The sequence below is a fragment of the Microtus ochrogaster genome, chromosome 21 (assembly GCF_000317375.1).
Source record: "Microtus ochrogaster isolate Prairie Vole_2 chromosome 21, MicOch1.0, whole genome shotgun sequence".
Lineage (NCBI taxonomy): Eukaryota > Metazoa > Chordata > Mammalia > Rodentia > Cricetidae > Microtus > Microtus ochrogaster.
In genome coordinates this window covers 4,096,087-4,112,179 of record NC_022022.1, presented here as the reverse complement: position 1 = coordinate 4,112,179, position 16,093 = coordinate 4,096,087, and the positions used below count along the sequence as shown (strand labels likewise).

Below are 16,093 nucleotides of genomic sequence, written 5' to 3'. Positions count from 1 at the left end.
AAATAAATAAACAAACAAATGAAGAAAGAAAGAAAGAAATAAAGAAAGAAAGAAATATAAAGATGTAGTTAGCTAAAAATGTTAAATACAAAAAAACATAGCACATTTAAATCTTAAGTCTTGTAGGATCAATTATCAAGTCAGAACATAGGGAAAAAGGCAATGGAAGAAAGAAAAAGGTCAGGTAAGAATAAACCAAATATCAAATTGAAATGCAAAGGAAAAACATTTATTTGTCCAAGTCAGAGAACATCTAACATCACTTTGGAAACGGGACAGGTAAACCAAGGACTTGAGCACAACAGAGCACCTAACTTCACCTACAAAGTGATCTAAGGAAGACAGACAGAAAGACAGAGAGGCACACAGAGCAAGACAATGGGGAGAGGAAGTAAGAAGAAAGGAAGGAAGGAGAGAAGCAGGTAATAAGTACCTAGTTGTCTAATCGAAGAAAGGTACCCACCACCCCAGGATGATGAATAAAGAAAGGTACCCACCACCCCAGGATGATAAACAACACTGAGGACTTTATGGCACAGTTTAAAGTACCCTCTCTAACGTGCCCATGGCGTGTTCAGAGGCCAGGCTACTGTAGGAAAACATCACTTCAATGTGGGAAATAGTTCTTCAGGAATAAGGTTCATTGTCAGAGTTAATTTTGTCAGAGTGTTCTGTTTTGTTTTAATTTCAAACTGAATTAGGTCAGTTAGTCTTTACACATTATTCCTTCAAACTAATATTCTAAAGAACCCACTGCACAATGTGGTGGTCTGAATGAGAATGACCCCCATAGGCTCATGCGTTCAAATGCTTCATTCTCAGTTGTTGGAACTGTTTGGTGGGAACTAGGAAGAGTGGCCTTGCTGGAGGAAGTGTCACACTGGGGATGGGCTTTGAGGTTTCTATAGCTTATGCCTCTCTTGTGGATGAAATGGAAGCTCTCAACTATGTCTCTGGCTCCAGTGCCATGCCTGACAGCCTGTTTGCCTGATACTATGCTCCGGCCATGATGACGGCCGTGACTTACCCTCTGATACGGTAAGCAAACCCCTAATTCAATGCTTTCTTCTATAAGCTGTCTTGGTCACAGTGTCTGCTCAAAGCAGTAGAACAGTGACTAAGACACACAGCTAGCAATAATAATCAGCTGTGATAAAGCAGCCAGGCGAGTCTCTCCTCACGACCACAGGATTATCTTACTCAGATCTGTGTTGTTTCTTTGCCTTTCTAGAAAAACACAGATTCTAGTACCTACATCCACAGAAACCCACATTATCATTTCAAAGTTTCATTAATTCTACCTATAGGCTGCTGAGAACAAGGAGACTTTAGATGGCCAACAGCTGAGTAAACCTTTACAGCTATAAAATGAATTTTTTTTTTTTTCGAGACAGGGTTTCTCTGTGGCTTTGGAGCCTGTCCTGGAACTAGCTCTGTAGACCAGGCTGGTCTCGAACTCACAGAGATCCGCCTGCCTCTGCCTCCCGAGTGCTGGGATTAAAGGCGTGCGCCACCACCGCCCGGCTCTATAAAATGAATTTTTATATACAACAGTGCTATGAGCCAAGAATCAATCACCAATGCAGCATAATATGTATTTATAGGTAAATATAACCCTTTAAATAAAAGCCCACCAAGGACTACCAAAAACATTCATTTTTCTGTTAGGAAGTCTCTGCAAGCTAGCAAAGTAGAGCACTTATTACCATAGAACACATTTTGGCGTTGCCTTCAGAGCCTAGGTCATTTACTACTGCTCATCTAAAACATAACTTCCTTACACTACTGGTTTTTATGAAACACAGGCATGTGATTTAGGGATAAGAAGTAATGCCCACTTAGCATAGTAAAGTTTAATGGACTAGTTTACTTTTTTTTTTTTGGTCTTTTGGTTCTTTGAAACAGGGCTTCACTGTGTAGCTCTGGCTGTCCTGGAACTCACTCTGTGGACCAGGCTGGCCTCGAACTCACAGAGATCTGCCTGCCTCTGCCTCCCGAGTGCTGGGATTAAAGGTGCGTGCTATCCCCTTACCCTTTTAAACATTTTTAAAACTTACATTTATTTACTTGGGTGGGGCACACACCTACCACTGCAAAGGAGTGACAGGGTCAGAGGAGGACGACCTGTGTGAACTGGTTCTCTCCTTCTACCACGTGGGTCTTGGAGACGGAACTCAGGTCATTAGATTTGATGACAAGTGCCCTTACCTACAAGAAATCAAGTCTGGCTTACCCTTCTCTAGATATTCTTCCAGTCCGCGACGCCGGGCATCGAGCTGTTGCTCTGATAATGAGAACGGCCACTTTCCTGGGAGTCGAGGAAATGTAAAGTTGGCAAACTCCCTTTTCAGGTTTTGGTGCAGGATGGCAAATTCCCGGTACCGCTTAGAACACAGCTGCCGCCCTGCCATGTAAACGTTGTACACCTGATGAGAAAGAAGAACAAGAAAGTCACAGTCATCTACAGTCACGTGGGTCCCAGGCAAAGTCATCAAGTTTTCAAGCTAGGTGGCCTTTACCTGCTTGGCCACCTCACCAATCATGGTCCTTTCTGTTTTATTTCTTCTCTCACAGATGGCACTTGAGTTGTCTGAAAGTTTAGCTAGCAATGTGAACAATACTGCTATAAATGTCTATGTACAAGTCTCCTGTTGTACACACAGAAATGGGAACTGAACCAAGGCTTCAAAGATATGTGCATTTAACCTCAGGAGACAGTGTCCAACTAAGCCGCAGGATTTTTAACATCTAGGAAAAAAAATCCTTTTAAGGGTTGGGAAGGAAGAATAATTTGTAGAATGGTTGCCGAATGCAGGAAATCTGAGTTCCTAGCAGGAGGAGCCCAGCACCAGAGAAACCAGGCACTGTGGAGCATAATATAATCCCAATACTCAGGAGGTATAGACAAAAGTTCAGGGTCACCCTCAGCTATACAGCAAATTCAAGGCCAGTCTGAGATATGCGAAAAGAAATGTATTTCTGCCAATGGAAAGAATATGAAAAAACTTCAGAATGATCCTAATTTATTTTTCCCCAGTTACTAGCCAGGATAGTCTGTCAACATGACACACAAGTTTATCACTTACTAAGGCCTTTCTTCATCATTTCCAATATTTCATATTAATATCAGCATCGCAATCTGAAACAGTCCAACTTTTCAAAGTTCACAGTTGGCCAGGCACACTTTTCTCAGCACTCAGAAGCCAGAGGCAGTCTGGTTTACAGAGGGAGTTCCAGGACAGCCAGGGCTACACAGAGAAGCTGTGTCTCAGGAATAAAACATAAAAAAGTACTACAGTCTTTAAGAATTCAGTCTCTTTAAAACATCCAAAGTGGGGCTGGAGAGATGGCTCAGTGGTTAAGAGCATTGCGTGCTCTTCCCAAGGACCCGAGTTCGATTCCCAGCAACCACATGGTGGCTCACAACCATCTGTCATGAGGTCTGGTGTCCTCTTCTGGCCTACAGACATATATGCAAACAGAATAGTGTGTCCATAATAAATAAATAAATTAATTAAAAAAAAAACATCCAAAGTGTCTTCCAACATTTGAAACGTCTCTGTGTTGAGCATTTCTTCCTATATTCATTGTTAGAGTACCCTTTTTTGGTAAAATATCAGTTCTTGTGGCTCACCTACTGTTACCTTAAATTCGTGTGCATTTCTCATGGATTGGTAGGACTCCTGGAGTCCTTTGTTTTGAGATGTGTCTTTGCTTCACTATGTTGCCCAGTTGGCCCCAAACTCCTGAGCTCAAGTGATTCTCCTGTTAGCGACAAAGGAACAAGCCACCACTCCAAGCTCTGGATGGTTTTTCCACTGGGATTTTTGTTGGGTTGTTTTTGAGACAAGGGCTCAATGTGTAGCACAGGCTGAACTCAAACTTGAGATTCTCTAGCCTCTGCCTCCCAAATGTAATGATTACAGGTGTGCACCACCATGTCCAGCTGGTGTTGTTGTTCTTGCCGATCCTTTTCACTTGTGCAATGTGACTATCTTCTCCCATTTCTCATAATTTTTGAATAATAAAAGCTCTTAATTGTATTTATTTATTTGGTTTTGGTTTTGGGGTGTCTTTGTTTTGTGATGGTCTCCCTATGAAGAGAGCTGGCTCTCAGCTCCTGATCCTGCCGTTTCTACTTCTCTGGGCTAGGCCACCAGACTTGGCCCAGATAGCAACCCTTTCTTTCTTGCTATCAGTTCCACCAAGAACAGCAAAAAGCTCTAAAGTCTAAGAGTATAGTTTATTATTCTTCTTCATAGAGAACACTTTTGAGCCTAAACAAACTTTTTTCTATCCACAGATTCAAACCTTAAGTAGAGTGTGGTAATGTATGCACTCAAGAAACAGAGGCAGGGGTATCACTGCAAATTCAATCGAGGCCACCCTGATCTACACAGCAAATTCATGGCCAGTCTGGTCTAACACCAGGAAAGTCCAGTCTAAGGCCAATCTGGTCTACAGGGCAAGAGCAAGGTCAGTCTGGTCTACACAGCAAGGTCAAGGCCAGCCAGGAATGCTAGTAAGAACCCATATCTACAAGTGGGGGAAAGATCTAAAAACTATTTGCCAATATTTACTACTAAGAACTTGTAATTTTTTCTATAATATGGAGTTCTACTGGCAATTTTTTCTCATTGTCTTCTTTTTAACTTTTGATATTTCTTTTGAAGTCAGAAATATTCATATTCATTTTTAACTGTTTTCCCTAAATATAAATATAAGCCGCCCAAACTGGATGTCTTTAGGTGGTCTGTAATCAACTTCTTACTATAAATAATAGAAAGCTGGACATAAGACAGGAAGCAACTCTTTTCCAGTCATGGGACAACAGGCAGTGTGAGGGTCTATGACCCCCAAGAAAAGGAAAAAAGTAAGATGAGCACTACAGCTCCGCGGCTCTCTGCCTGGGTAACTTCTTAAAATAAGACGCAAGGAGGTCACATGAACAAAGCACAGACAGGCCCAAGTAACTCAATTGGTAAGGCTAAGCACACAAGAAGGTGCTAAAAACACGCAGAATCCAGAAATCCCCTCCAGGTCACTTGAATTCTGATTGAATAGCAATCCAAAGAAAAAACTCTCACCTAGGAGAGCTGTAAATGAACAACTCTGAGTGCACACTGGGTTTAGAACAATTCAACTTTCTTCCAATCAGAAAAAAAAAAAAAAAAAACAGAATTCCCTGAATTTTTTGGCATTTAGAAGACAGCTCAAAAGGCTACTCTAGGAAGGAGTCTAAACTAGCTCTAGACCAAGAGCTCCTCTAGCTGGGGTGTTCTCACGCATCCCGCACTTGTCCAGCATGCTCTAGGACCTCAGGTTGATCCTTAACACTTACTTTATAATTTTTTTTATGTTTTTAAAAAAAGCTATACAATGCCAGGTATGTTAGTGCATGCCTTTAATCCCAACACTCGGGAGGCAGAGGCAGATGCATCTCCGAGTCTGAGGCCAGCTTGGTCTACAGAGCAAGCTCCAGGACAACCACGGCTACATAACACAATGAAACCCTGTCTTGGGGTGCAGTGGGTGGGAATCTGACAAAATCTAGTGTCTAATAGCATTAAATTCAGCATCTAGTATCCAACAAAAAATTTAACAGACATATAAAGAAGCATGAAAATTTTATAGACAGCCAGAAGGAAGGGCCTCAGAAGAGACAGAAACAAGAATGCGGTAGGCAGGAACTGTTACACATGGCTTTAGCTTCTATTTGGGATTTAGGAAGCACTATGAAAACTTTCACCACTAGAGCACCGAGATCTGACAGACCAAATAAAAAGCTGAAAATGAGTACAGAAAAGAAACCAGTTGGCAGAGAGAGACTGGACATACTGCAGTGTCTGAAGGTGGAGTCTAAGATATCTATCAGACGTGTGATGCAGTAAGTCTCCAGAAAGCCATCCTTGTGCAGCGACCCTGGTGAGGTATTAAACTCTCTGCTCTAGCCTGCATCCCCTTCTTCAAAGTGTGCCATCTCTAAATAAATGTCTTTGCTTCTGCCAGTATCCACATCTCTGTCCAACTCCTCACCCTACCAAACAAGCGCCTGGCACCTCTCTGGACACTGGCACAATGCATCCCACTGACTTGCAAGCCTTTTCCATGGGTCTCTAACAACAAAAACTGGGTACACTGTAGGAGACTGAAGAGAGTTTCCCTTGGTGGCTCAAGCATGCAAGAGGTGAGTTAGCAATGGTTGAGTCGGACACAATGTCCACCCACTACCCAGTTCCTTTTTGTCTACTAAGAAAGGACAGCAGCAAACCCCGTGATGTAGAGGGCATGGGCAAAGACTTTGGAAAAAGTAAAAGAGAGTCACTCCCTATTCCTGGGAGTGAAGGGAAGCCAGCCCACGTTCCTAATGTGACATTAACAACAAGAGGTCTGATGAAGGGAAAACACTGCAGAGTTGGTTTGACTTCAATAAGGAGAAAAGGCAGAAGAATTAAAAAACCAAGAGACAAAGACTAACCTAAAACAAAAGGTAGAACAAACAATATCTACCTCTGCCATGACAGAGAGCAGGTGAACAGGGTCTGGTGAGATGGTCCAGTGGTAAAGGTACTTACAAAAACCTAACAGTCTGAGATATTGCCTCAACATCCACATGGTGGAAACTCTGAGACATCCTCTGACCCCCATATACACCTACAGCAAACAAATAAACTAACAAACAAATAAATGCAGAGAGAGAAAGAACTTGCCTGTTGTACAGACACTCAGGAGATAGAAGAACTCTGAGAACCCCTGAATGCCTTCCCAGCAGCCAAACACCAGGAACAGCAGCCATTCAAGAGGAGCTGCACCCAGTCAATAAGGATAGCTCCAACAAAACCCAAACACATTTGACTACTTGCTCAGCTCCTTAACAGAAAAGGCCCAGCCACTTCGAGGTTCAAATATTGATTTCAGTGCTGACAGTTTTCCCACACATGATGGTTTGGAGTCAAATACTAAAAAACAACAGCGAAGCTGAGTATCCCTTCCCCTTCCCCTTCCCCTTCCCCTTCCTTACAAGATAATGCATCTACATGAGAACACAGATGCTCTGGTGCCTTGAGTAAGAATGGTACCACAGGCTCAAATATTTAAATGCTTAGTCATTAGGGATTGGCACTGCTTGAGAAGGACTAGGAGGTGTGGCCTTGTTAGAGGAAGTGTGTCACTAGGGGTTTGAGGTTTCAAATGCCCAAGCAGGCCCAGTGGCTCTTTCTTCTTGTGGATCCAGAGGCAGAACTCTCAGGTACTCTCCAGCATCATGCCTGCCAGCATGCCACCATGCTACCCAACATGACAATGGACTAAACCTCTGAAACTGTAAGCAAGCTCCAATTACATGCTTTCTCTTCTAAGAGTTGTAGGGGCCATAGTGTCTCTTTACAGCAATAGGACAGTGACCAAGACAGACGTTAAAACTAGCATGGGTATTAGAGCAAGTATGGCTAACATGCTGACAGAGCTAATGTTTAAAGGGGAAGTGTAAAACAGGCATGAACACATCAACAATAGGAAAGAAATATGAAAACCAGGTGCAAACATCAAGTGGAAATGGCAGAAATAGAAAGCACAGCAAGACAGTGCAATGATGACAAACAGTGACTTAAAGACAGATCAGTGGGCTGGAGAGATGGCTCAGCAGTTAGGGCATTGCCTGCTCTTCCAAAGGTCCTGAGTTCAATTCCCAGCAACCACATGGTGGCTCACAACCATCTGTAATGAGGTCTGGTGCCCTCTTCTGGCCTGCAGGCATACATGTAGAAAGAATATTGTATACATAATAAATAAATATTAAAAAAGACAGACCAGTTAAGACCATCTAAAAACAAGAGAAAGAAGACATAAAACAGAGCATCTGAAAGCTCTAGCACAAAACCAGTATAACAAACATAGAACTGGACTCTCAGAAACATGAGAGGATCGGAGAGAAATATATTAGCGTTAAGAGCACTAGCTGATATTCCAGATGACCCAGAATCAGTTCCCAGTACCCACATGGTAATTCACAATCCTCTGTAACCAGTTCCAAGGAATTCTACACCTCCTTGTGGCCACTGAGCGTACGAGGCATGAATGTAGTGCACAAATATACACCATACATGCAGGCAAACCACCCATAGACAATCTCTTAAACTTTTTCTTTCTTTCTTTCTTTTTTTTCTTTTCTTTTGTTTTGTTTTTCGAGACAGGGTTTCTCTGTAGCTTTGGAGGCTGTCCTGGAACTAGCTCTTGTATACCAGGCTGGTCTCAAACTCACAGAGATCCGCCTGCCTCTGCCTTCCAAGTGCTGGGATTAAAGGCATGCGCCACCACCACCCGGCTAAAAATTTCTTAAAAAAAGAAAAGAGAAAAAGAATGGAGAGCTGAAGAAATACAGACACACCAGCTGAAAAATTTTCTAAAACCCACTTAAGACTTAGACAAATCAGTCTGGAGGGATGGCTTAGTGGTTGAGAGCACTGGCTGCTCTCCCAGAGGACCCAGGTTTGATCCCCAGCACCCACATGGCAGCTCACACTTGTCTGTAACTCCAGTTCGAGGGCTTCTGACACCCTCACACAGATGTACACGCAGGCAGAACACCAATGAACATAAAATAAAAATAAATTATTTTTTAAGAAGACTTAGATAAATCAAAGATAAAGAGAAAACTTTGAAGGCAGCCAGAGGGAAATAAAATATTATATAAAAAGACTAAAAAAGTAAAATAATCAAGATTGTCATCACAAATTATGCAAACCAGAAGCCTACAGTGTGTGCGTGTTGCACACGAGCCTTGCAACCATATCTCAGGGCTTGGTTCTCTTCTACCATGTGGATACTCGAGTTGTCAGGCAGCAGGCACATTTTTGCCCTCTGAGCTAATCTCCCTGGCCCATGAAGTGGCTTTTTTATAGTAAAAGAAAACATTAATAAAAACATTAACCCATAATTCTGTGTCCTATAAAAATATCTTCCAAGCTGGGCGGTGGTGGCGCATACCTTTAATTCCTGCACTTAGGAGGCAGAGGTTCCTGAGTTTGAGGCCAGTCTGGTGTACAGAACAAGTTTCAGGATAGCCAGGTCTATAAAGAAATCCTGTCTCAAAAAACTAAAGCAAGCAAAGAAAAAAATCTTTAAGCTGGGAAAGGTATTTCATGATTTTTATCCTAGCACTTGGGAGGCAGAAGCAAGCAGATCTTTATGAGTCTGAAGCCAGCCAACTGGCTTGGAACTTGCTATATAGACCAGACTGACCCCAAACTCAGATTTACCTGTTTCTGCCTCCCAAGTACTGGATAAAGGTATGTATCACCATATTCAATATGCAATCAAAACTTTTGTTGCTTCTGTTTTTCCTTTTTTGGACAGGGTCTCACACTATATCCTACGCTGGCCTGGAACTCCCTATGTATTATTATAGGCTTACAGAAACTGGCTCTCAACACTTTTTCAGGCAGACAGTTTAGCCGCCCTGTAAGTCTCTGGATCACTCGCTAGTATCACACAAACTGAGAATGGTGGCACACCCCTGTAATCCCAGCACTCAAGAGCTTCCAGCAGGAGGGCCATAAGTCCAAGGGCATCTTTGGAGGCCAGCCTGTGATGTAGAAGATACTGTTGTTTTTAAACTTCAGACCCACAAAAATTGAAGAAGACACATTGTCTATAACAGATTTGCAGGCAATGTTAACTGAAGTTATTTGGGCAGAGGGAATATGATACCAGATGAAAACTAGATTTATACAAAGTAATAAATCACACCAGATATGGTGTGATGGTAAATACTTTTTTTTTTTTTTACTAAAGTCTCTTTAAAAGTAATGGTAGAGCCAGGTATAGTTCTGCAAGCCTTTAATTCCAGGTATAGTTCTGCACGCCTTTAATTCCAGCACTTCAAGCAGAGGCAGGCAGATCACTGTGAATTCAAGGCGAGCCTGGTCTGTACAGAAAGTTCCAGGCCTGTTTCTTTTTTTAAAATTTATTTATTATGTATACAACATTCTGCCTCCATGTGTGCCCACACACCAGAAGAGGGCGCCAGATCTTATTCAGATGGTTGTGAGCCACCGTGTGGTTGCTGGGAATTGAACTCAGGACCTCTGGAAGAGCAGCCAGTGCTCTTAACCACTGAGTCACCTCTCCAGCCCTCCAGGCCTGTTTCTAAACAAACAAACAAACAAACAACAACAAAAGTAACTGAGTTTGGTTCAGCAGATAAAAAGTGCTGAGGCAGCCTGACAACTGGGGTTTGCTCCTCAAAGCCCATGGTAGGAGGTGGAATCAGATCCAAAACTTGTCTTCTGAGCTCTACAAGTACAGAGCAATGTGAACACGACCTCCATATACACACAATTATTATTATTATTATTATTATTATACACACTAATAATAATAATAAGTAAAATAAAAGGTAAAATAGTAAAAAATAAAATACTTGATGGTTGATGCTTATAAATTAAAATGTATATTGTGTACAAACAAACACTAAGAAAATAGAATAGGCACTCGGGAGGCAAAGGCAGGCGGATCTCTGTGAGTTCGAGACCAGCCTGGTCTACAAGAGCTAGTTCCAGGACAGGCTCCAAAAACCACAGAAAAAAAAAAAAGAAAATAGAATAGGCAAAAGCAATCTACAGATACAACGCAATGCCCAGCAAAATCCCAGCAAAATTCTTCAAAGACTTCGAATGAATGGTACTCAACATCATTTGGAAAGGCAAAAAACCCAGGATAACCAAAACAATCCTGTACAATAAAAGAACTTCTGGAGGCATCACAATCCCTGACTTCAAACTCTGCTACAGAGCTACAGTACTGAAAACAGCCTGGTATTGGCATAGGAACATACAGGAGAACCAAGTCAAAACAACTCTGAGATTCCATCTTACACCTGTAAGAATGGCCAAGATCAAAAACACTGATGACAACTTATGCTGGAGAGGTTGCGGGGAAAAGGGAACACTTCTGCATTGCTGGTGGGAATGCAAGCTGGTACAATCCCTTTGGATGTCAGTGTGGTGATTTCTCAGAAAATTAGGAAACAACCTTTCTCAAGACCCAGTAATACCACTTTTGGGTATATATCCAAAGGATGCTCAGTCGTGCCACAAGGACATGTGCTCAACTATGTTCATAGCAGCTTTGTTTGTCATAGCCAGAACCTGGAAACAATCTAAATGTCCCTCGACCGAAGAATAGATAAGGAAAATGTGGTACATTTACTCAGTGGAGTACTACACAGCAGAAAAAAATAACGACATCTTGAATTTTGCAGGAAAATGGATGGAGCTAGAAAACATTATTTTGAGTGAGGTAACCCAGACACAGAAAGACAATTATCACATGTACTCACTCATAGGTGGTTTAAGAAAGCCAGCCTACAAACCACAATCCCAGAGAATTTAGACAACAATGCGGATACTAAGAGAGACTTACATAGATCTAATCTACTTGGGAAGTAGAAAGTAGAAAAAGGGCCGGGCAGTGGTGGCGCACGCCTTTAATCCCAGCACTCGGGAGGCAGAGGCAGGTGGATCTCTGTGAGTTCGAGGCCAGCCTGGACTACAAGAGCTAGTTCCAGGACAGGAACCAAAAAGCTACGGAGAAACCCTGTCTTGAAAAACCAAAAAAAAAAAAAAGAAAGAAAGTAGAAAAAGACAAGATCTCCAGAGTAAATTAGGAGCATGGGAACCTTGGGGGAGGATTGAAAGGGGGAGGGGAAAGACAGGGAGGGAGCAGAGAAAAATGTAGAGCTCAACAAATATCAATAAAATAAAATTTAAAAAAAGAAAATAGGATAAATTACACCTAGTAAAACAATAGTAGGGACAAATATTCTATTAAATCAAAAAGAGGCAGAAGAGTTATTTAAAAAAGAAAGAATGGCCAGGTGGCGCACGCCTTTAATCCCAGCACTAGGGAGGCAGAGGCAGGCGGATCTCTGTGAGTTCGAGACCAGCCTGGTCTACAAAGAGCTAGCTCCAGGACAGGCTCCAAAGCTACAGAGAAACCCTGTCACAAAAAAACAGAATCTATACATGTAACATTTAACATTCACAGTATACAGGATACTATTCAAAATTAGGACGTGGTCCATTCTCGAGGGAAAACCACTTAGTTGAGAACAACCCTAAAATAATATAAAAGTTTTAATGTCCAAATATAAACAGCAAATGGAACAGAAACAAGTCCAGAAAAAGAACTGCATTCTCAACAATAATGCTGGGATACTTCAACGTGGGAAAGCATATTCTCTTCTAAACAAGTTGCAGAAACAACTGGCTATCTGCTTAAAAATAGATAAAAGAACCTTGGTGCTATTTGAAGCACAGCTACTGCGTCCTGCCCCAGGAAGCAGCTGGACAACTGACTGGAGAGCAGCGCACTTGACAGAGACGCTGGACAGCACAGACACATACAATGGCCTTGAAATGAAGGGGCTGGGAGCTGGTTCCCAGGATTTGCTCAAAACTGCCTGTAACTCCAGGTGCAGAGGATTCAATGCCCTCTTCTGGCCTCCATGAGCTCTCACACACACAAACAAAAATTATATATTTATATATTTACAGGGCAGGATATTTTATATTTATATATATACTATATATATATTTATTTATTTAAAAGGGGGCAGAATATGGATGGCACACATCTTTAATCCCAGCACTCAGAAGGCAAAAGGATAGGGATCTCTAACTTCAAGGCCATCCTGGTCTACAAACCTATTCCCAAGCCAGCTGGGGCTACACAGTGAGACCCTATCTCCAAAACTAATAAATAAATGAACAAATAAATTTTCAAAAGAGAACTAAGAACACAGCATTTATTTATTTTTGTATATTTACTTATGTAACCAGTATTCTGCTTGCATGTATACCTTCGTACCAGAAAAGATCTCATTATAGATGGTTGTGAGCCACCATGTGGTTGCTGGGAATTGAACTTATGACCTCTGGAAGAGCAAGCAATGATCTTAACCTCTGAGCCATCTCTCTAGCTCCCAGTATTTATCATCTTATCTCACAAGATTAACCCTGAGCCAAAAGGGTCTGTGTAGAAAAAAAAAAGAAAAAGAAAAAAAAAAGGTAAGTAGGAGGTCCCTAGCTATCTCCATGGATACCTGAAATATTTTCTGGTAAACAGATTGCAACCAACACAGACCCTGGGCCCAGTTTGGGGAGCAGCCAGTTATAATTATCACTGTTCATTAGACTGTAATTACATTTGCACTCACCCATTCCTACCCAGCTCCTACTGCCATCCTGAGACTTATATACCTGGGCCTTATGAAGCAGCAAAGTAGTTGCCCTTAGGCAGCTCGATGGGTCCAGCCCTGTGAACATGATTTCATTCACCTTCCCTCTACCCCAGGAAGTAGCTATGAAAATGAGCCCTTGAGAAGCCCTGCAAAGGCACTCATGCAGCCCTCAGACATTGACGGGTACCTCATCTGGACTCACTGGTACCACCTGCTGCCCATGTAGAACTAGATATTGGTACATTTTCTACTCTGTTAGCAGTCATGTTGTGGGTATGCATACTTATCAACACGCGTGGGAGCCCACAGAAGGGGATCCATTCCACCTTGACTGAAGGTCAGAGAGTTCAGACCTATTCTTGCTCCTAGGTGTGGCTACTAACAGGATATTTTAACCTAGGCGGTGGTTACTTGATGTTTGGGTACTGTTTTTATCTTGGTAAAGAAGACTTTGCCTTCCCCCTCCATCATGGATTGGGGTTTATAAAGGCTATGAGAAATAAACTTGAGGTCGATCTCAGTAGTCACTAGATGCCCTCCCGACTCTATCTGTTGTCTTTTATCTACTTCCTCACTCTTTTCCCCCAAGCACGGACAAATATGTTGGGCGGGACCCGGCAAACATGATGGTACCCCAGTAAGGCCCTTAAACCATGATGATAACACACCTCTGCTGATGTACCAGCTACACCTCACCTATATTCTACAGTCCTTCTAAGATAAAGCCACCTCTATGCAACCCACAGAAAATGATAGGCACACTCTACACCCAAACCTACGTGCCCCAAAAAGCTGTATTCTGGCTTGCATTACAATCATTTAACTTATGCAACACTAAAACATTCAGACAGCACCAAAGCTGATTACACCTGTAGAAGCTACACAGACATTACAGTAAAACACTTACCCCTAATCAATCAAGGCAACCTACTCAAATGACAGTGTAGGACACAATGCCAGGAAAATTTTCTCAATTTCTTAATGAAAGCCACCCTGTAAAATTGATACAGGCAGGGCTGACAAGATGACTCTGTGGGTAAAAAGCATTGGCCAAACAAGCCTGATAACTTAAGTTTGATTCCCAACCCTATAGTGAAAAGAGAAAATGGACTCCTCAAAGTTGTCTTCTGACCACTACAAGCACACTGTGGTACATACCCACACTCACATATATCATACACACAATAATTTTTTAAATTTAAACTGGTATAAGCAATGACATGCCAGACAGGTAAACAGCACAGAAAAACAAAAAGCATGAAAAAAATAGGGCACCATGACATTATATCTCCAAAGGAACACAGCTACTCTCAGCATAAACCTCAAATGAGGAGAAATTAGCAAAACGTCTGAGAGGAGATTCAAAGGATTAATTCTTTTCCTTAACTAATACTTTAAACAGGCAGGCATGCACGTGTGCACACGTATGCATGGTCAGAAGACAAATTGGAGTAGATTCTCTCCTACCATGTGAGTTCTGGGGACTAACCTCAGGACATTATTAGCCTTGGCAGCACATGCCTTTTCCTGCTGAGCTATCTATCTCACCAACCCCAGCCTCAACTCATTTTAAGATAATAATTACAGGGCTACAAAGATGGTTCAGCAGTTTTTTGAAGAAGACTCAGGTTCAATTCCTAGTACCCACATGGAGACTCACAATCATCTGTAACTCCCATTCCAGGAAATCTGATGCCCTCTTCTGTCATCTTTGGGCACCGGGCATCCATGTGGTACACATACACCCATGTAGGCTAAAGACTCATGCACACATAATTGAAAAAAAGAAACCCTATTCAATAAAAGAACTGATGAAAAACTTCCAAATCTTAAGGAAAATAATTAAAATTTAGTAGATAAAAGGCACCTTATGGACAAATGTCAAATGAACAAGATAGAGACGGGAAATCCTAGAAATAAGAGCCAGACGTGGTGAAGAATTCCTGTAATCCCAGCATTCTGGAAACAGGGGAGGAGAGCAGGGAGTCCAGCACCACTCTCAGCTACACAGTGAGCTGAAGCCAGCCTGAGCTATATAGTGAATTCCAGGACAGCCAAGGCCACACAGAGAAACTCTATCTAGAAAAAAAAAAAAAAAAGATACAGGTTGAGTATATTAAAACGGGGCCAACATTATGCTACCTAAAAGAAACTCACTTTACCAGGACCACACAGAGAAATCTTGTCTCAACCCCATCACTACAATGGCATATTATCTGTGTTTTAATAAATAAAGATTGCCTGAAGGTCAGTGCAAAGCAGCAAGACTAGTCAGCCACACAGGTAAGGAAGTGGTGGCACACACCTTTAATCCCAGCATCCATACTAGTTAGCCACAGACGTCAGGTGGTGGCGGTGCACACCTTTAATCTGAGCCCTTAGAAAGAAATGTAAAACAGGAGGTGGTAGCTCTCAACTCAGTTTCAATCTGAGGATTGATTCGAGGAGACATGATTGCCCATTTATGGTCTGAGGTAAAGTTAAGAGCCAGTGGCTGGCTGCTTTGCTTTTGCTTTTCTGATCTTCAAATTGAACCCCAATGTCTGTCTCTGGGTTTTTATTATTTGTGCTACATTTGGCATCAACATTTGGGGTACAAATTCATGAAAAAGCCTTCTGCCTGTGGCTTTACAGCCACTGGCATAGGCCAGAACTACACGCTGTTGAAGTCATTACCCTAATGGCTAGGTTTTTCTTTTTTGTCACCTGGCAGGCTCTCCCTGAACTCCCTTCTCAGCATCCTGTCAAACTAGGCAGCCGCCTTGAAATCCAGTCAAGCTTGTACTGTTCTACACAACAAGCCTCACATCTTCAACAACATTGTTGGCAGATTTCCTAAGACAATTGGGAATT

At 42.1% G+C, this 16,093-nt stretch overlaps 1 protein-coding gene across 2 annotated transcripts in view; it reads right to left on the bottom strand.

Moving 5' to 3' along the window:
• The window catches only part of Snx27 (sorting nexin family member 27), a 93,129-nt gene that overhangs the window by 31,772 nt on the left and 45,264 nt on the right, over window positions 1–16,093 (bottom strand). For both annotated transcript variants that reach the window (XM_005357014.3, XM_005357015.3), the window contains exon 3: window positions 2,234–2,426. In XM_005357014.3, the coding sequence (XP_005357071.1) occupies window positions 2,234–2,426 (193 nt within the window). The remainder of the gene's footprint in view (window positions 1–2,233; window positions 2,427–16,093) is intronic.